This window comes from Alligator mississippiensis, chromosome 2, assembly GCF_030867095.1.
Source record: "Alligator mississippiensis isolate rAllMis1 chromosome 2, rAllMis1, whole genome shotgun sequence".
NCBI classification, from domain to species: domain Eukaryota; kingdom Metazoa; phylum Chordata; order Crocodylia; family Alligatoridae; genus Alligator; species Alligator mississippiensis.
The window spans coordinates 258582779-258603770 of NC_081825.1; the positions used below are offsets into that span (position 1 = coordinate 258582779).

At 42.5% G+C, this 20992-nt stretch overlaps 1 protein-coding gene and 1 long non-coding RNA gene across 7 annotated transcripts in view; one reads left to right on the plus strand and one right to left on the minus strand.

Annotated features, from left to right (window-relative positions):
* MIPOL1 (mirror-image polydactyly 1) overlaps positions 1–20992 on the plus strand; it is a 359424-nt gene that overhangs the window by 133723 nt on the left and 204709 nt on the right. For 4 of the 5 annotated variants that reach the window (XM_019488729.2, XM_059723064.1, XM_014611343.3 and 1 more), the window contains 2 exons: positions 3022–3055; positions 3315–3485. In XM_019488729.2, the coding sequence (XP_019344274.1) occupies positions 3022–3055; positions 3315–3485 (205 nt within the window). The remainder of the gene's footprint in view (positions 1–3021; positions 3056–3314; positions 3486–20992) is intronic. The other variant, XM_019488733.2, reaches the window with a different exon arrangement.
* The window catches only part of LOC132248800 (uncharacterized), a 38526-nt gene that overhangs the window by 15972 nt on the left and 1562 nt on the right, over positions 1–20992 (minus strand). For both annotated transcript variants that reach the window (XR_009460222.1, XR_009460223.1), the window contains exon 2: positions 15753–15896. This is a non-coding gene — a long non-coding RNA (uncharacterized LOC132248800). The remainder of the gene's footprint in view (positions 1–15752; positions 15897–20992) is intronic.

Here is a 20992-nt window from a genome sequence, read left to right on the forward strand (position 1 = left end):
TAGGGGATTCTCATTAAGGATGATTGATGGATCTTGTGGAACTCTCTGTCCTAGTACAAGTGTTTTCTTTATGCTGATGGTGAAAGCAAATGCTTGGCAAGCTCTTGAGAGGCGATCCATAAGTTCTTGTAGTAGGTCTTTGTTGTGGGCTATAAGGGCACCATCATCACTGAAGTCTGCTTCATAACAATTTCAGAATTTCCATCATACCACAACACTGAACTTTCTTGAAAGGTGACCATCATCAATCAAAAAATGCAATGTTGCCTTGAGTTAAAAACAGTTCTTTAAGGCTCCTAGACTTTTCTCTTTCTACTGGAGAATGCTCCTTCCACCATCTTACTCTGAAAATAATCTTTCTAGTCTCTTACTTTAACTGGAAAGTGAATTTCAAGTGCTCATAGTTTGAACCTTTCTATGCAACGTTCCATCGGGATAAAAAAATGGTGAGACTTCATCCCAAATTTACCCTACTGTTTTTATCTGGATTAAACCATTAGTTTACCTGCTGCATTCACAAACCAATCCTCAGCCCTGAGAGAAAAGATACAGAGAGTACTAAACCATTATATTGTCACCCCTTCTATTTCTATTGAAAACCAAATGTACAAAAGGTCAATGTCACATCTCAAAGAACATCAGAAGATATTGCAAAATGCGTCTCCTTGGAATAGCAGTTATCTAGTATCATGGGGTGAATCGGTCGGGGGGGGGGGGTTCAGTTCTTCCTCCAGTCTTACTGTCCATAGAAACTGAAGGCCCAGTCATGCTTAGTTGAGCTGTCACCTCCCTCCCCTTCCCCCCACTTTCCAAGGCAGGTGGAGATTCAGCAGCACTTGCCACATCTTGCCATCCCTGGAGGCCAAAGGCCCAATGCTGGCTGCACCCCCACCCCTTTTCAATATCCTAGACCCTCCCCAATCTATAGTGCATCTTGCACAACAAATATCAAAACACGTGCCATTAGAACTCAAGTGACTGCCTCCACTACTTCAGATATGTTGCAGTGTCAGGTGCTTATTTAGCTGTGTGATTAGTTCCCAAGCTCACGAGAGCAGCACTACCGTCATTGTTTGACTGATACAGCTGAAACCATTCATTTTTGCCACCATGAGGGGGTGGATTTGATGCCTACAGTCACCTACAAGGGACATGCACAAAAAGAAGAAATGGTTAAATACTGTACAGATGGGTTATTTGAAGTGTTGTAGACGAGATGAATCTCAACCTCCCCTCCTCCCCCCCAGTCTCTGCTCTCAGAGTTCTCAAATATCAGTCTTCAGATGGTGAGAAAACTGAGGATCCTTCTGCTTTTCATGCCTTCTCAGAGAATCCAAAGGACATGTGCACAGACCTGGTGGCACTGCTGTGACCAAACGATCTGGTATTGCATGCATGAAGTACTTACATTGTGAGCCATAACAATATCTTGAAGAACCACAGCAGGAAAAATAATCCTTTTTTTCTTCCTTTTTGTAACTTGTTGACTGGGTTCTTCAGTTGACATGCCTTTTAGTAGGTGCTGTAAACCTTCAGAGAGAAGTGAGCATGTAGAGCTCAAGTGCCCATCACTTCGGGAATGAATTAGTGAAACAGGCCGATTTTATGTAGAGGAATCTAAGATCTTGAACTGATTTTTTTTCCTCTAAAGGGGGAACTCTAAGAATAGTCAAGTCAAGAGTAAGGATTTAATCAGGAGTTTATATTGTTTGGTTTGTATTAACTTGTTAATAAAAGTCAAAACCCAGCAAAAGTGTAAGTTTTCAAATCCATGTTGCCTGTTTGGGGCATGCTGGGAATACCACCTGCTTACAAAATACATCAGCAATACTTTCCTTTAATGACAAGAATTCATCACTGGCTAACTGTATCTAGTGTGCTGACAACCAATATATCTATGGACAAATATCTAGCACACTTTTAAATGTTTTGTGGTTGAGGAATGTTTGAAGGGAGGACCTTGATTTTAGTGGAACAACTTGAACAGCATCACTGCTCATGTTATGTGTCGTTGTCTTCTGGCATAACATTAATGGTTGCTGTATCTATTTTTATGAAATGCTGTATGCTTGTCTGTGCCAAACTAGCATTTTAGCTTGGCCTTTTATAAGCTCAGATCAAGTGTTGTGTTTGATCTACTGTTTGATTCAATATCCCCATTAAACAGCTTGGAAAAGAGTGGGAAGGTGCTTTTTCAATTTTTAACTTTTTGAAAATGTTAATTTTTTCTTCATTTTTAAAACAGTAATATTCTGTAGTTTAAATATTATTATTACAAGTTGCTTTTTCTGTCATAGAAATGTATAACTTCCCCTTAATCATATCTATGTGCAGAAGTTTGTGGTACTATTCATTGCACTTGCAAACCACATTAGCAATTGTTACACCATTTGACGAAACTGTATACAGTTTCTTTCCATCTGGCAAATCAGTGAATGTACTTGTAAAGCAAAAAAAATAAAGTACGATATTTTTACTCTTGAATTATGGACGCCTCACCTCCTGTATTTTATACATGGTGTAAAACAAAAAAGGAACCAAATAAGAAAAATTCAAGTAGAGTTGTTAACTAATTTTTGGTACTTGTCTGGGCTGAATGGGGGGAAGGGAAGATTTATCTCCCCAACCTACCATCCCATTTCATTTTGGGGTGCAATAAAACCAAGAAAAATACATTTTCAGGTAAAAGTTGTAAGTCCAGAAATAAATAAAATAAGAGCACCAGTGCTTTCTATCACTGGGGAACTTTCTTCATCTAAGCACATATGAACAGTTGATCCTTGTAGTCATATATAGCAGTAAACATTAATAACTTAACAGTCTGAAGTCAGTGCTGAAGATATGGAGCATTATTGAAAGATGGAGTCGAGCAGGTGGCACTTTAATATGTTCAGTGTCATGGTTGACTCTAAAGACTAGTAGAATGAAATTACTTGAGGTTCTAAAGATTTAAAAAGCGAACTCATTTTGCTGCACTAAGGAAATGCTACTGATCAGGCTTTCTGTGTCCCTTTTTTCTAGGCTAGAAAATATTAACCCTGAAGAAAATGACATGGTAAGCCATTCTCTGAGGAGATTTCTTGATGTCAGTCTTATATCTTAGAGGCTTAAGTTCAATTGAGTGGGTTTCAAGAACTAAGATGTGGGAAAAAGAAGAATTGACACACTAATAATGTACATCTTTGCTGCAATATGAAAATTCAATAACTTCACTCAGTCAATTTACAATTCACATGTGCCTATTAATTAAAACCCTATATTAAATAAAATATATTAAAACTTCATGTCTGACTAACATATAATGCTGTTGGTAGACATTACAGGAATTACTGAACAGAATAAACAATGCAGACACAGGGCTAGCTATACAGAAGAATGGAGCTATAATTGTGGATCGAATACACAGGACCAAGGAACGTAAAAAGAAAATAACAGCTGAGGAAATGAATTCAGTGATAGAAGAAAGGGATGCTGCTTTGTCTGAAGTAAGTCTCCACAAGTCTATAAAAGTATTTAGTGCCCAAATTCCCCCTCTTTATCTTTGGGGAAGCACATTCTTCAATGTATTTTGCAGCATTCCCTCTAAGCTGTATAGTGTGCATGACAGTGCAGGCGTGCTCATGCCACACTGCCAGGTGCGCCTGCGTGCCCGCACACACCATGCGCCTTAGAGGGAACGCTGGTATTTTGCCTTTTGAAAGTTCACTTTTTCTTACAGAATGCCAGAAGAGTACACAATGATTATGCATCTCAGGAATGCTATTGAAAATGTCCTTGCATTTTGCAAACAACTTTGAAAGATATTGATGTATATAAAAAACTACCAAAGGTTCAACTATGCACCTCACTGTGATACAGGGTCCAACAGATGTGTAAAGTATTAGAAAGTGGAAAACTACAGAAATAGGTGATGATTCTGTCCCATAAAAACCTTCAAAGATGAACAGATCCCCCTTCTCCCCCCAAAGGCTCTACATTTAGGAACAGACATGTGTGTTCTCCTTGGTAGTCTCTCACTTTTCAGTGTCTTAATCTCTTCCCCCTCCCCCCAACAGAAGCTTATGGTACTTCACAACACTTGATTCCTTCTGTCTCCCAACCTCCACATAAACGTTATCCCCCCTCCCTGAAGAAAGAAAAGAGCTTCAGCTCTTCACTTTCTTCAGAGTTCTGACTGTCTGTGGCGGAGCACCTCCAGTGCCTGCCACTTTAAGGACTGGAGCGGGCAGTTGGCAGGTGCTTGATGAGCGTGGCCATTTTAGAGCTCCGCTTTCAGGGCTGGAGGCAGTAGTCTGCTGCTAGCAGCTCAGCAAGCAACATCTAGCTGAGCTGCTTGGAACATCCTTGGTGGTAAGAGCAGGAGCTGTGGGGATGGTAAGGAGGCTCCTGGTCCTGGGCATGACCTGAAACTGCACCCTGCTGGGGAAGGGTGGCCTGGCGGGGCTGTTTGTGATGGAGCAGCCCCCAAGAAATGCCAGGCCAGTGACCTCCCCAGTGAAAGGTGGGTAGGGGCACCTTAACCCCAGCCCCCACCATTCAGTGGGTAGAGTAGCAAGGGCCAGGCATGGCTGTGGCCACCTGAGCCCCACAGGGTTGTAAGACCCTGGAGGTCCCAGTGTGAAGGAGCTATAGTGTGGCCCCAGTGTGAGGGGGCAGGAGAGTGGCCCGCACAGAGTAGGGGGTGCCTTTGCAACTCGAAGGACTGTGCACGATGGGGTGTAGAGTAGGGGCTGCCCAGGGGCTAGACCTGAAGAGCTGCACCAAGAGGTGCCTAGAGAAAGGTTGCCTGGGGGGCAAAGTGAAGGACTGCACAAGGGCCAGCGCCGCAAGATCAGTGAAGTGTCAAGAGTGAGCCCTTGTGAGCGGGCAACTATAGGGACCAAGGTAAGTCTATGGATGCCTGAGGCCAGATTTGGGCCGGAGGCCAAGTGGTATGGCTCAGTAAGGGAGTGGGGGGAAGTTTGATGATTTTGGATGCCATCTGTGAGGTATGGGCCACATTGTAGAGATGGTATGGAGCCATGGATAGCACCCCCTGGCATTACGGCATTATAATGGGCGGCCTCCCATTTAGAACACCAGTTTATTTAACCAGCAAGTTGTGGCAGGAAACAATGGGCGTGTTAAGGTTGAAACCCAGCCCTGAGCTTGCTGCCTGTCACATGGTCACTTATGCCTTACCAAGAGTCATGCTGGGTTCTAAGGCCAGTTTTCTCTGCTTCAGGTCTCAAGTCCTGACTAGACTTCTATGGCAGCCTTAGTCCTAAATAATGCTGATATGCTTCCTCCTCCATTAGATATCAAGGCAAAAAATCCTTTGCAGTTTATTCTCTTCTGTGGCAAAATTTATTTCCTCTTTATAAAGCCAGAGCAAGCTTCTGTGTGGGCCGGGCCCCGATCCCGCCACCAAGTGTGAGTCGGGAGGGGTGATCCGCGGCCCGTCTTTGCGCACGCAGGCTGTGGCCAGCAGCCCGGGCACTCGGGGTCGGAGAAAACTGGTGGCGAGCTAGAATTAGTCACAAACGCGTAGTGGTTGATTGAAAAGATTATTTACTTACACCCAAAGATGGTAGTGGTGTAGGCTGGACAGCTTTCCAGGTGCAGCTCCGCTTAAATCCTCATTGGAGGACTACGACAAATTCTTTCCCATGGAGTTGTTTAGGCTCCGCGGGTTCGGTTCGGTTCCCTGGTCCCCCGGAGTTGTTAAGGCTCCGTGGGTTCGAAAATTGGGTTTACAGGAAAGGGATATGTCTTGGATTGCACTCAGCGACAGGGAGAGGCTAGAGGCGTTTCGTTCTTTTGTTCCCACCTCCGGAGTAGTTAAAGCTCTGTGGGTTCGATTGTTAAGCCTCTATTGCCTGCTTGAGAAAAGCGTTGGGTCCATAAGGATCCGCAGCACTTAGAGATCTTCACACTGGGTGAAGTCTCCTCCTCCTGGTGTTCGTGGAGTCCTCCAACTTGGGCGGAAACCACTCAAGCCTTTTGTACAGCTAGCAAGCCAATAGCTAGCCGCCACGTGTGCCTACATTTAGAACCGGCCAATAATGTGGCGTGAATCTAAATACAAATGGCGGGAACTTCTTTGCACCGTACATCTCTGAGATGCAAAAGAAATGCACCATACAAAGAAAGCTACAAATTGGCGGGAAATCCCCCATTGCACCAGAGTTCTCTCCCGCAGCAGAGACCTCTACCGTGCAAAGAAAGCTACAATTTGGGTGGGAACAATAATTTAGCAGTGCCAAAGCGCACACAAACAAAAACCACAACTTTGGGTTGTGACATCCCCCCCCCTTGCTGAGAGCATAGCTAAATTATGCTATACTCTTCTAGCTATCTAGAATCTTGTCATGAGTCATTAAACGAACAGATAAGCTAACAAACAAATAAACAAACATAAAATTTATTGCCCTGGGATTAAGTTACATAACAATCAAGAAGCAATAATCAACACAAACACATAATCTGATTCATAACAAAAGTGCACAATCAGGGTTTCAGTGGGCGTCGTGGCGAAGTCATACGTCATGCCCTCACTTCTCTCGGTGATGTCATCCCTCTCAGGGCTCCTCTTTGCCACGCACTCTGAATCTCGGATCGGTAAACAGAAAACTCTCAAAAAACAGATTAATGATCTTATTCAACAAACTTAAACAATTTTCATGGCTCAATTAGATGAAATCGTTGAGGATTCATCATCTGGCTCTTCTAAATAATGGAAACCTAACTCATAAGCTAACTGCCATTGGCCTGCGTCTCCTAAAATCCAAAGCTGCCGCTTGTTAAGTCCGGAACGCTGTAGGAGAAATCCAAACATGTATCGCTCCTCTAGGGTTCTCGGTGGCAGTGGTGGGAGATCGGATCCACGACGTCTGGTGCCTTGAGGTCTGGTCGGGTGTTGACAGTCCCGATCAAGAGACAACCCTTGGCTCCATCAGGATACGCAGTCGTGGCAACTGACAAAGAAGATTACTTACGGGTTGATTCACCATTGGACTGAGCAGAATCCGAAGGGCGACGATGTTCTTTTGCCCATAAATCTCAAGGCAACTGTCTAGGCTGTGAGAAGTTAGTGGAACGGTTTCAGGATCTCGTAAGTGACGGTGAGGCCATGGTCTTATTCGCTGGAGCAATGTCAGTCCCAGGACACATGCTCTCTGGTTCCAAGCACAGTACGAGATGCCGATAATTGCCAGCATAAGATGCTCTGCGCCGGTATATTCTGGCCGTCCTGCATGCCACACGTGGGCCTTTTGACTAATCAGTCCTGCAACAAGCACTGGCAGTGGAATAGGCCAGTGAGTATTACATGTTATCATGTCGATGTCAGTGACATGTCTTCTACTCCACGAGGCTTGCCTCACTAGGAAGCTTGCTTCTTCTTGATCCAGCAGGTCGGATCCAAGTTCTATGACTAAACGTCCTAACCATACAGCTAGAGTCTCTTCAGGTTGAATTCTTGATGCTCTACACAAATCCTGCAACTCAGCTCTGGTGCGAGCATAATAGGTAGTAGCAACTCGGTTAGTTGTTGTTGTAGGGAAAGCTGTTCTTTCGGGAGTTGATGTTGTTATAGGCTGAACTGCTGCTGCGAGGGTTACTGCTGCTGTTATTGCTTCAGGCAGGAGGGGCGGATACACTCCTCCGCTTGACTCCCTCCTTCGTCGGCAGGAAGGTGTGGTCGGTAGGGGCGTCGCTGCGTCGCTAGGCGGGGTTGCCGGAGACGACGCTGCGTCAATGGGCGGAGTCGCTGACCAAACTCTCGCGGGTTCTTCAGAAGCTCCACCCTTCTTTTCTGGTTCTTCCACGCGGTCTCCTCTTACTCGGCGCCATCTTGGACCGGTGTTTCAAGTTCCTTTTTCTCAGCCGCCTCCTTGACCGCTTGGATTGCCATCTGCAGCTGGGTTTTCAAACTTAAGTTCCTTTGCATTAAATTCATCACAGTACGAAAAGTTGTACCACATTCTCCCCCCTTGTTGTACCGCAAGGCCACTCTTTCATCCGCGGCGCGTTCCTCCGTCTCCAGATCTTCGCGGAGCTCAGATGGAAGCTCGCGACCCCGTAATCTAGGCATTACCATACACGGGGAGAACCGGCCAATTGACTCCGGTTCTTCACTCTCCCGAGCATATCGTAGGCATCGGGCACACTCCCGGGTGAAAGCCGGGTTCGTTTCGCCCGCTGGGTTGGGTCCAGCAAGGGACACAGTATCGAGGGGCCTAAACAGGACCCGCTCATCTCTCATTATACACCCGAACGCCGCGGGGAGCAAGTACACTTCCCTCTCTCTCGGGGCTCCGTCTTCGGAGACTCCCTCTTCTCCCTTTAATGACAGGCGTCCGCTCACAAATCTTTCACCCGTTCTGCCCACCTGGTGGTAAGCAATATGCACCTCCAGTTCCTCAAAGCTTTTCACTTGGCGTTGGTTATTGCGCCAAGGGCAGTTCTGAACCAACTCTAGCTCTAGCGTGTTCTCTCCTGATCCCATCCTAGTCGCCATGTGCAGGCCGGGCCCCGATCCCGCCACCAAGTGCAAGTCGGGAGGGGCGATCCATGGCCCATCTTTGTGCACGCGGGCTGTGGCCAGCAGCCCGGGCACGCGGGGTCGGAAAAAACTGGTGGCGAGCTAGAATTAGTCACAAACACGTAGTGGTTGATTGAAAAGATTATTTACTTACACCCAAAGATGGTAGTGGTGTAGGCTGGACAGCTTTCCAGGTGCAGCTCCGCTTAAATCCTCGTTGGAGGACTATGACAAATTCTTTTCCACGGAGTTGTTTAGGCTCCGCGGGTTCAGCACGGTTCCCTGGTCCCCTGGAGTTGTTAAGGCTCCGTGGGTTCAAAAATTGGGTTTACAGGAAAGGGATATGTCTTGGATTGTGCTTGGTGACGGGGAGAGGCTAGAGGCAGTTTGTTCTTTTGTTCCCCCCTCCGGAGTAGTTAAAGCTCCGTGGGTTCGATTGTTAAGCCTCTATTGCCTGCTTGAGAAAAGCGTTGGGTCCATAAGGATCCGCAGCGCTTAGAGATCTTCACACTGGGTGAAGTCTCCTCCTCCTGGTGTTCGTGGAGTCCTCCAACTTGGGCGGAAACCACTCAAGCCTTTTGTACGGCTAGCAAGCCAATAGCTAGCTGCCACATGTGCCTACATTTAGAACCGGCCAATAATGTGGCGCGAATCTAAATACAAATGGCGGGAACTCCTTTGCACCATACATCTCTGAGATGCAAAAGAAATGCACCATGCAAAGAAAGCTACAAATTGGCGGGAAATCCCCCATTGCACCGGAGTTTTCTCCCACAGCAGAGAACTCTACCGTGCAAAGAAAGCTACAATTTGGGCGGGAACAATAATTTAGCGGTGCCGAAACACACACAAACAAAAACCACAACTTTGGGTTGTGACAGCTTCCATAAGCATTGCAGTCAGTCATGGGAATTAACTAGTTAAAAAATTAAGAAAATGGCTAGCTTTTAACTTTAACTAGTTAAATTTTTCAGCTGTCAACTTTTAACTTTAGTTAAAAAAAAGGTTAACTTTTTTTTTAAGTATAAGTTAAAAGTTAAAAAAAAAAAATCAAAATCCAGCTTTCCCAGAGTTTTTTTCCTGACAGCCACTCTCTAGGACTTGCATGGAACAAGATTTCTTTATTGAAATATTTCTAGGACTTCTTATTTGAGAAACAGAGTAGTGTGCCTTCCTATGAGATATGATCTCTTAAGAAGTACAAGTCCCAGAGTTCCTTAGTTCATGCTGGAATTTTCTGTGCATTTGCAGAAGTCAACAGAGCAGCCAGTTGGCTGCAAGAGAGGGAACAAGCAGAGGCAAGCAGAGACACTGGTCCTAGTAAGAGTGGGAGCAAGTAGTGAGCAGATGATGACTTTTTTAATTTTAATGAAGATCTGAACCAGGGCCCAAGAAGTTGAGCCATGAATGACGCATGTCCCCAGCAGCTGGAGTGGCAGCCCGCCCGGCAGTGGTGAGCAGGGAGCTCCCGCAGACGCTGCTGGCACTGTCGGTAGTGAGGGAGGGGGAGGGGGAGGGGGAGGGGGTGGTGAGCTCTGACCAGGGGTCAGCGACCACCCGTAGGTGCTGCCAGCAGTGTTGGCAGTGGCCAGGGTGATCGTGGACTGCCCACAGACAGCATCGGCAGTGCCAGCGGCAGGGTGATGAGCAACGACTGCCCGCTGGCACCGCCGACAGTGTTGGCAGTGCCTTTTTGCAGGGGGTGCACGTGCAACCACGTGCACCCCCAACACATCATCCCTGTGTTGAGCATTACTTCTCATCTGTGAGAAACTTAGATGAGATGTCACCTACTATGAAAAAACTGTTCATCCGTTATAACACAAGCATTCCCTCATCTACTCATGTAGAGTGATTGTTCAGTAGTGGGGACTTAGTTTTGTAAGACGGAAGAGGAAAATTGTCAGATGTAAATTTTGAAATGCAGCTTTTGCTGAAGTTCAATAAGCATGTTTAAACCATTTGTGCTAAGCAACTGAACATTTTTTTTCTCCTTTAAACTGATTTTTCTCATTTCAGTCTAATTTTGATTTTCATACACTTTCGTTATTTCTAATCCAGATGTATTTCATACCCTTTTGTTACCTTTTGAGCAATAAAAATTGTAACAGAGGTTTTCTTTGGAAACAGCTTTCATTTGTTACCTGGCTATGAATATCTCCTTTCTATTATTCTGGTATACCTGTATGATGCATTGACTTTTACAAAGTACTTCACATAGAGAGGGTGAGAAGGATCTAATATCACATAGGTATTGGTAAATTGTTATTCTGAAAACTGTATTACAAGTATAACATTGTTTTTAGGTAAAGCAGAGCGAGTTCCAAGTAAATTGCAGTCAAAGTCACGTTATCTGGCACTTTACAAACCAGCATGCTCTATTAACCAGCATGCCAGCTTGTGAGGTAAGAGTAAAACCAGAAGTGCCCACCATGGCACTTCCAGTTTCTCTGAGCCCCCATGGCCTGGGGCAAAGCAGCCTGCGCTGCCAATCTCCACAGCCTGGGACATAGCAGCCTGCGTGAGGCCCCCCTCGCCCTGTCTCTTGGCACACTGATGCAGTGGGAGGGGTGGTGATGCAGCAGGAGAGGTGGTGGCCTCAACAGGCAAAGACCCCTGTTTGGGCCTCTCAGGTAACTGCTATATTTGGTTATCCGGCACCCCCCATTCCTCATGGGTGCCGGATAACAAATCTTTTGCTGTAACGTGCTTCTGTGGGCTTCTGGAAAAAAAACCCACTCATTGCATTTGAAAATGAAAAATGATGCTAAGAGGCAATTCACCATGTTTCACACATTTCTCACGAATCAACTTAAAAAGAAAGTAGCTAGTTAAAAGTGAACTTACCTTAACTAGTTGAAAGTGGAAATAAGTTAAAAGTTAAATAACTCAACTTAATTTTAAAGGCTGCTAACTTTTAACTTTAACTAGTTACATTTTCCATAAACTTTTCCCATGACTGACTGCAGTAATAGGGGTGCTGAGCACAGCTGCTCTTTGAGTCCAGATAGGAATGCAGTCTTTTAGTGTCTACTGCTAGGTGTCTGGGTCTGCAATAGAAACCACAACTTATCTGTGCTCTTTCCATGGGTAGTTTGCACCACTTAATCTAGGTACACATGCATTTGATGCGCATTATTCTCATCCTGTCCTGTGGCTTGATCCCGTGGCATACAGGCCACTGTTGTTATCTGAGCTACTGCAAGGAGCTTCCTCCACAGCAGACAGGGTGAGTGTAGGCATGTTATGGCTGCTCCAATATTAACTCCAAGTACAATCCCAGCTGTCTGTTTAAAGTATAATGGCAATATTGCCAGAGTAGGTAGATTAAGTTAAATGCCAGCTCTCATCTTCATCCAAAACTAGGATCAAATTTCAGTTTGGTCCTCCCTCAGATACTATCTGTTTTAATGATAAAGGTGCATGGTGGTACAAGAGAAATTTTTGAGGATTGATAAAGTTATAGTGTTATTCTGATGTTGTAGCTGGGATGGTCCAGGAATTATGTCAGCAGCAACGATTTCTTTGAGTGATATCTTTTACTGGACCAACTGCATAGTTGACATAGAGAAGTTTTCAGGTCATCCTTTGGTCCAGAGAATTTGGGAATGAATACAGTAGATATTAAAATTGGGGTATCTTTATTTTTTGGTTTTGTTTTCTTCTTCAACCCCACCCCATTTCAAATGAGGAATAGTAAATATGTTGCAGAATAGACCACCTTTACTTGATTCAGAAGACCTACTGCTGATTTCTGTTTGTGGGGCATATTTAGGTCCACACTTCAACCAGTCTTATTTTCCCCCTTGGTGATGCTCAAGATCATTGAAGTCCTGCATAGGATTTTTTGTTAGTCTCTATATGGATGTGAATATCATCCTGGGGATCTGGGGATGAGGTAGGGTTTTACACAGCAAATGGACATTATTTATAAAATAGTAGAGCACAATTTACAGATGAACAAAAACTGTAAGCAAGTGAAAAGGATTCCAGGTAGCATTGTAAAAAGTTATTTTGAACAAAGCATAAACATTTGTAAAGGCAACCTCAGGGCATGGTGATACCTTCTAATCACTGTTTGACCATTTTATTTAAATTAGATGAACTTTGCCTGAATATGTTGATATATGTTTCTCCTGCTCTCATCTTTGCCGGGCTCCTGTTTCCTTCAACCATTTGCCATGCCAGAATGTATGTGGTTACGTGATTACATGTTAAAAAAAAGTAGTAAACGACATAGGTACTGGTGAAAAAACCCAACTGTCCTGCCAAAGGTTTATGGCCTTCAATATTTTTTTTAATTATGGTTGGCTTTTTATCTTTATACAGGACATTGAAAGTTGGGTAACCAGTAAAAGAAAAGAATTCAGCAAAAGAGAAGGATATGTTTGGTATTTTTCTTTTGTTGTTGTTTTGCTTTTCTGTCGCAATATGTTTTCAAATATGTATGGTTCATAAAACCTATTAAGCTATTGGATTTTGGAATTGGAGCAGTATATTTGTGTAGTTTGTTTTTTTTTTTTAACTTGTATAAAAGTAAACTTCACAGACTCACATTTGTAAGACACTGCTTTTCCAGATAATTAACCAGAAAATTAATAAAAAGTTGGTTATTCCATACACTAATGGGGCAGATGCCAAGAATACCACAGTATAATAGTTTTCATAGCGGCGTTTACATCGATAATTCAAGCGATAGGCACATTTTAGGTAAATTATACTATACTGTCTGTATTTTATACCAAACAGTATTATTCCATTTTATGATCTTTACAATTCATAGTAGTAGAATTTTAAACTAATTACTGTTAATAGAACATATGCATTTTTTAATGATGGTTCATAATGATTTCAATGTAGATTTTTACTTTGGAAATTTGTGACAAAGAAATTGTTATTCTGTTGTTAAGGTTGTACAGATATTACAGTGATAAAAGAAAGAGGATAGAGGACCAGATGTATTTCAAAACATTGGTATCCTTAGCTTGATAAACCTGAATTACTGAGAGATTTGTGGCCGCTTTAGGTCTTGGTAGCGTCTGCAAGGTAAAGGTAAATGCTTAATTCATTTTAAGTGAGTGCAAGATCACATGTGCACAAAGACTGACCCAAAGCAAGAGTACAGTCACTATTAGATGTATGTAGACTGTGACTGTTCCCTGGAATGCAGCATTTAAGAGTTTGGTGGTGTTGGCTAAAAGCCTTATGAGGTGGTGTGAAGACTACCATCTCTTTTCCACAGCTTAGTATTCTCTGGTGCCAAGACCAGCAATACCAGTCTTCACTAGCAATGTAGCCAAGTCCCCATGAGCAAAAGCTGCCTGTCAGGTATTAAGGATTTTATATGGGTTTTGCGTCATGAAGCTGCACCTACTACCTCTCTCAGTGAGTGTCTTCACAGTAGTATGCTCTTGAAAATTGATCACAATTTACGTTAAGTAGCAGGAAGATCTTCTGTTGCTGTTGTTAGGATTTCAATTTTTCTCTGTAAGAAGCTATGACATATGGAGGCCATGTAACCTCAATTTACTGAGTTGGTTTCAGTTTAATATTTAATAATGTGCTAAGTGTGCATACACTATAGTAAAATGTGTGTCTTCCGTGAGCATGCAAATACAGGTTATCATCATCTGGTCTTTCAGGTGCGATTCAGGAATACGTTATGGTGGTTATATTGTATAGTTAACATTTAATTTGCCTGATACAGTACACGTAGCTTGATAATAGTTAACTAGTTATATTTCTTGTTTTTAAATTTTACTTGAATTTTTCACTGGTGAACAAACTAGAAGTGCTACTTCAGTCCTAGGAAAAATTATAGAATAGAGTTCTCTGTGGATCCCAAACACTGAGGAACCCCTGTACCTCCTCTGATATTTCAAATGTAAACTCAGTGTCTTATTAACAGAAAGATGTAAGTACTATTATTACTCTATCAAGTTGCACATGTGTATGTAATCTTAGATCATTCACTACATTGCTGAGCAAATATGCAAACTACTTTTTGTACATGCAAAAACAAATAAAATGGTATAAACTCAAATATTTGATATTACTTTTAGTATGTACTTTCAAGTGAATAAAAAACAAGCAACTAACGGATGGCTAAACATTGACATCCATCTTACTCCCCCTCCCCCGCCGCCGCCACCAGCCCATTAAAAAAACAACAACAACAAAAACCTAATATTCGACCATTTGGTTGTACTTTCCAAGGTATATTTTTAGTGAACAAACCCAGGCAGTGTGTAGATCCTGTTAGTTTTATGGCTGCTCTTGGAAAAGGAAATAGAGAAAAGATGCCAACTGCTACAAGAATGAAGAAGTCAGTTTCTTGTTTTATGCTCAGATTTGTCTTAACCCATTCAGAGAAATAATCTGTCTATTCAGATGATTGTAACACAGTTCTTCTAAGTTTCTGTTTGTTTACAGTTGAATAACCAAATCAGCTATTGACACACACAATGCTTATAGGCACAATTATGTAATAGTTAAGGGAATTAGTTACCAGCAGGAGGCAATATGGTGTAATGCCTCAAAGCAGCAGCAGGCTAGCAACCATTTTACACCTTCTGGACTGGAATGTTAATGTGTTTAAAAAGTTGGCAGCTGAAACTGACTTGCATTGAGTAATCATATCCCTTTTTCTTCTCCCAGAAGGGAAGAAAAATGCAATTTTTGTTAGTAAACCTTGAGGAAGGTGGTTTTAAAAGGAGGCCAGGAGTGTGGATAATACTACAGAGAACATAGCGCAGAAGATCATGTATTTACTGTGTCCTAATTTTTCCTGTAGAAATATTTTATAATCAGGAACAGACTGCTGTTATACAAATTTTAAGTATTAAAAGGTATAGAATTTGTCAAAGAAGAAAAGCAATAGTTTCATGGCCAGTGTGGTATTGTCTCTAATACCCTGGACTGAAGCAATAATGTAATTGGCAAGTGAACCTGGTTTTACAGCTTTGAGTAGTTTGATCACATCCTGTTGTGCAGGAACATGCTTATGACTGTTCATGTAAAAAAGATTGGCATGCTCCCAGTTGCTCATCTGAAACAAGTTTAAAGCACCCTTTTTCATTTCAAGGCACTGTTTGGCAACAGATGCCACTGTGGCAGTTGAAAGTAAGGACTGGAAGCAGCATGCTTGATTGCCCACTGTTATCAGTTTCAGCTAATGACTAATAACTGATAAATGTCAGTAGTCACAATGAGACGGCATCATACTAACCTTTTTTAGGCTGTTCTCAAACCATTTCTCTGCTTTTACACCAAATGTGCTGCACAGCTTAGTTTTCTCTGTGATTCGTGGAGCATTCAAGCATTCTCACCACATGCGAGGGAACATTTCTCATTTAAGGGTTACACCTGTAAGCTGCACCAAATTTGGGAACAACAACAAAGTGGTTAGATGAAAAGAATTAGGACTCTGGAATTTAAACTTGGGGATTCTGTGTTTTTATTTAAAGGGCAGCAATATTGCATGACCACACTAGTAAAAGCATGCTATGAAATCTTTGCTATAAAATCCTAAAATGCTTTTATAAAATGAATCTTTCAAATTAGCATTAGTTTTTGCACTGGTTTCCTCTTATTCCCTCCCCCCCTTCTCTAAAGGCCAATTCACCAAGTTCACTGTGCTAGGATGGGCAATAGCACAACAGAAGGAACATCTGATAGTGATATAGTTGCTGTGCTAAGACACTGTACCTTCTACTGCTCTTCCTGCTTCCTCTAATATTTGTTGGGAGTTAGGAGAAGAAAGGCAGAGCACAATAATCAGTTTATGACTTGGGGTGGTAGAGGTCTTTATGCTGGCTTGTAGCTAATTTGAGTAACTTTTGGACAATCCTGATTTGTTCTCCCAGATTCTCTTGGCAACAGCAAATTCTCATTTTGCCTTTATTTCTTGTGCTTTTCTCTGATTGGTAACAGATGAAAGGGTCAGCATAAGCTCATAGACTCAGCCTACAAGATTACCCTTGTGCTATGCTGAAATTGTTAGTGAGCCCCATTTAAAGCAGGGGGGAATAAGTGCTCATTTAAAAGCTGAAGAGAGAGAGGTAGCTGTCTTAGCCAGAAACTGGGGAAAAGGCAGGGCACAGTTGGACTTTATAGCCCTGGGGTGGCCAACCTGCATCCTGAGTATCACAAGTGACACAGGCAGACTCCCCGTGTGACGCATAAGATCAGGCAGCACAGCATTAGATAAGGCAAGAAGTAGAAGACACAAGGAGATCAGGCAGGAGCACAAAGTAGGGAGTACAAGAGAAAGCAATAGATTGAGCAGAGGAAAGGGATTGGAGTAGCACTTGGGGAGGGTGCAGGGCAAATTTGTGACACACTTTCCAAAAAAGTTCGCCCCCTCTTATAGATCTGTGGTGCTCAAACTTTTGGCCCCATGAACCAGGCAAGTAGTGCAGGGCCAGTTTGTTGTCCAGATCAGGCTTCATGTGCCAGGGTTGGGCCCTGGGGCCTAGTCCAGGTCCGACATGCCGGGATTGGGCCTGATCCCACCTGACCCCGTGTGCTGGAACTAGAGCAGGACCCAAGGCTCCCCATGCGTTCAGAAATTTGGCAGCTGGGGAGCAGTGGCACACCTCCCCTGCTGTCAAATTTCTGGACCCATAAGGAGCCCCCATTGACTGAATGACACAGGGCCAGGTGGTGGGGGGGGAGGGAGGTGTTGATCTGACCCATGGGCCAGGAGGTTGAGCATCCCCATTATAGATGATAAGCATCCCTGAATTAGTTAATCTATAAGGTGCAACTCTTCTCTGCTTTGTCTCCAAAAAGCTGAGGTTTAACTCAGAACAGTATTGTTGCAGGGTACATCAAGGGAGGTGGCATTTGCACTCGAGTTGTCAGTCTCCATTTCGGCCTTAGGAAAACCATCCTAATCTCTTCATTTTGGAAGCCAAGCACAGAAACTGTACAGCAGAAGCCCATTAAAGAAGTGACCAAAAAAGTGAAGTCCAATTACGTGACTAGTGGTATTATTTTTCTTTCAGTTCTGTTCCATTGAGTTGATAGGGTAAATGCTTTTAGCATTGTCATATTTGCTTACTCTGTACATCTAGCCACTTTAAGAAATTGCTTGCACAAATTCACCAAATCTCATGTTTTGGAGAAAGCTGACCAGAAAAACCACCTTATTTTGTCTGCTGGTTCTGAAAGGAAGTTAATTAGGCTAAACAAGTCTAGTTGGCTGGGAGAGTTTAGAAGCTGTGAGGTACAGAATAACCTCTTCCCATACATATCCATTTGAACTTTTTGGAATGACATGAGGAAAGCACTGTCCACCAGGATCTTACAAAAGAGCTGGTTGACTACCACCTGACTTAAGATTCTACTTTTTGAAGGGTAGTTATGTAGGTGAGGTTAGGGAGAATGAATGAATGAATGAAAACTTCTTAATTTCTTATACCGTATTTTCTTATATACAATACACACCTTTCTCTCCCAAAATAGCTGCTGGAAATCTGAGTGTGCATTATGTGTGTGAAATGTTGTTACAGGCAAAAGTGAAAGTAAATCTGCATGTGAGTTGCTAGGAGCTGAACAGTGAGCAGGCTGTGCTCTCTAGCTACTGCCACTTAGTTACTTAATGTAAAGAAAGATCTTTTTTGTTGTTGTTGTTCATTCCGCCTTTCAAGAATAAGGTACATATTATATTCTGGGGTGTGGTGAATACGAGAAAATATGGTATATGTTTGGCTTGCTTAATTATGGTACTTATAAGTAAGGCTTACAGCTGCCTGAATATTTCTTAGAGCAGTGGTTCTCAAGCTTTTTATACTCAAGGTACCACTTTGAAAATGCTAGCTCCTAGTTTTTACTTGCTTCTTGACTACAGAAAAATAATAATGCAACTTATTTTGTTGCAAAGAACTTAAGTCACAACAGGTCAGTTTTGGATGCTATGGATTCCTATTTGAAATCTCCAAGTTTAGCTTGTGAATCGTGTTTGAACACCTACCAGTGCTAATATTGTGTGGCACCCTGTGACACTCTTGAAAGGTTGTCAAAGCACCCCAGGGTGTTATTGCATCCTGGTTGAAATTCACGGTCTTAAAATGTGTTAGTTCATCCCTGGATCTTTCCTAAATTGTGAGTGACATTGTATCAGACAACAGCTGGGAAAAAATGTAAAGGCTATCTTTTTTAAACTGTCAGTGGTAACCAACTAGTGTTTTATAGTAAAAACCTCACTGCACATTGTACTCTCACAATCTTGAGTCAGATATGATGATTCACCTATAAAACTCTCACCCCTAAAAAATTAAAACAAACATTATTCTTTCATTTCCGTGCTCTGTGATATTATTTAATGATTGCATGTAGTTCGGATTTCCCTGTTGAAACAGCAAGGGAAGAAAAAAAAAGTCCATTCAGAGAGAAGTAAGAGGTAGTCAACAAAGATCTGAGGAGATCTTGTTGTTGGAATATATTAACCCTAGCCACTCAGTTTGAAGTAACATATTCTGTAATTTCTGTATAAGCCAGTGTTGGGTGTTTCTAGGTAAAACTTCCAGTAATTCAGTGGGGTTAAGATTTCACTTGGTAAAAGTCAATGTTTCTCTTTCACTGTTCCTAATTTTACTGCTGAAGTGGTGTTGACTGGTTTCACAGGGTGCAGTTTTCCTGAGCTGCTGAACAGGTTAGCTTACAGGCAGATAGGCACCCAGAGCACCTGCCACACAAGGGCAGCTTCCGGTTACCACCACACTGCACAACTGTGATGACAATTGTGATTGCACAGCTGTGGTGGCAGCCACTTATTTCAATTTTGCCCCACTTACTCCTTCCCTCTTCTTCCTCCCCCATGCAGGCAATGCCCAGGGCAGCTACCCCAGTTACCTAATCAGTGGGGTAATTAGGCAGGGTAATTGCAGGAATGGGAGTAGAGGATCCTAAAGGAGTTCCTAGTCTAACTTTAAGAAGGTCTCATAATAAATTTCTCTGTTTAGTCTATGAATGCTAAATATGAGTAAATATGTAAATGTGAATGTAAAATTTCCTTCAGAAGAAGGATTAAAATTTGTCTTTTTGAACTTCTGAAGCAAATTTTTAATTAATATTGCATTTTCTCCATTGTAATGTCACAAGCTTTTGGCTGAATGCTGCCCTGAGACGCATTATTGTTTGCATTGTTAAATCACCTGTTGTTCTTGTGCAAACAGTGTCTTGTGTAGAATTTACAAGATACATGTCTGCATAGTATTTGAGGGCATGATCAAGTCGTACATCTTTAAGCTTTAATGAATTTTCAACTGGAGCATTCATCTTTTCTTCAAGACATAAGAATCCCTCCCCCCTTTGAAAATGACAGTAAATTTGCATGCAAGCTTGTTTGATTAATTGCTATTTGACTCATCTATCATAGTGCTAAGCTCTAGGTTCACACAGCTCAGACTCCCCAACCACTTTCTAGAATTAATTTAAATATTTAATGTCAAAACCTTGGGATGAAACAAAAAAAAAGAAAAAAGTTTACATTATTATTGGCAGCCTCTTTCAGGAGTGACAACTTATAGAAGATATTTTCCATGTATTATAAACAACAGTATTTGATTTGAGAACAGAAGGGTACTCACTGTGGATGTAGCAAGTCATATTGGTGCCTGAAATGTATGTTTTGAGGTATTGGAAAGAATGTTTGCACTGTACTTTGACAATGTGGAATGTTATGTTTGTGCAGTGTTGGGCCACATTCTGATTTGCCAACTCAGTACTTAAAAATCCTATTGACTTTAATAGAAATGTTGCCCGTTACAGAACCTCAAATTTTGGCTTAAGAGTTATTTATTGGGTAAATCTGTCTTATTACAATCAGTTTACTTAGGCAACACATTGAAGGAATGTGTTCAGGAACTGACATTGTTATTCTAGATTTTGATACTCTCTTGTATTTCTGGCCATGGCTCTTAAACAGTCATTTTAATCATAATTTACCAATGTAGTACATATATTAAACTTCAGTAAGCTTTGCAAAGTCTTAGACATGTTATGACCATGGAAATTCAAACAGAGTTGCTGAGCCAGTAGTCAGGGGCTAAGACCTCACCAGCCCAGCTTTGTCTGTCTCATGAGAATATTGATGAGGAGTCAGGAGAGAAGGGAGAACTTATAGGAACTTCAAGCTTCTAACCGGGGGACTACAAAACCTCTCTTACTTCCTGTGGGACTTGTCCCAGCAACACCACTCTTGTGCGCGCTTCTCAGACCTTTGCCTTGGTCCTGTCCTGCCTTGCCTAATCTAAGCCTCACCACAGTCTCTGGTGTCCCCGTCTGTAGAAGATTTGGTGGGATCCATACCCCAACGGGTTCTGGAACCAAGGGTGTCTTGGTAGTTCCAGCAAACTGTGAAGAGTAACTGAGCCATGGACAGTCACTGAGCAAGTTACCATAGGCAGGCTGAGGTCACATCAGTTACCTGTTGCAGTCTGAGCTATCAGGCCAAAGATGGAG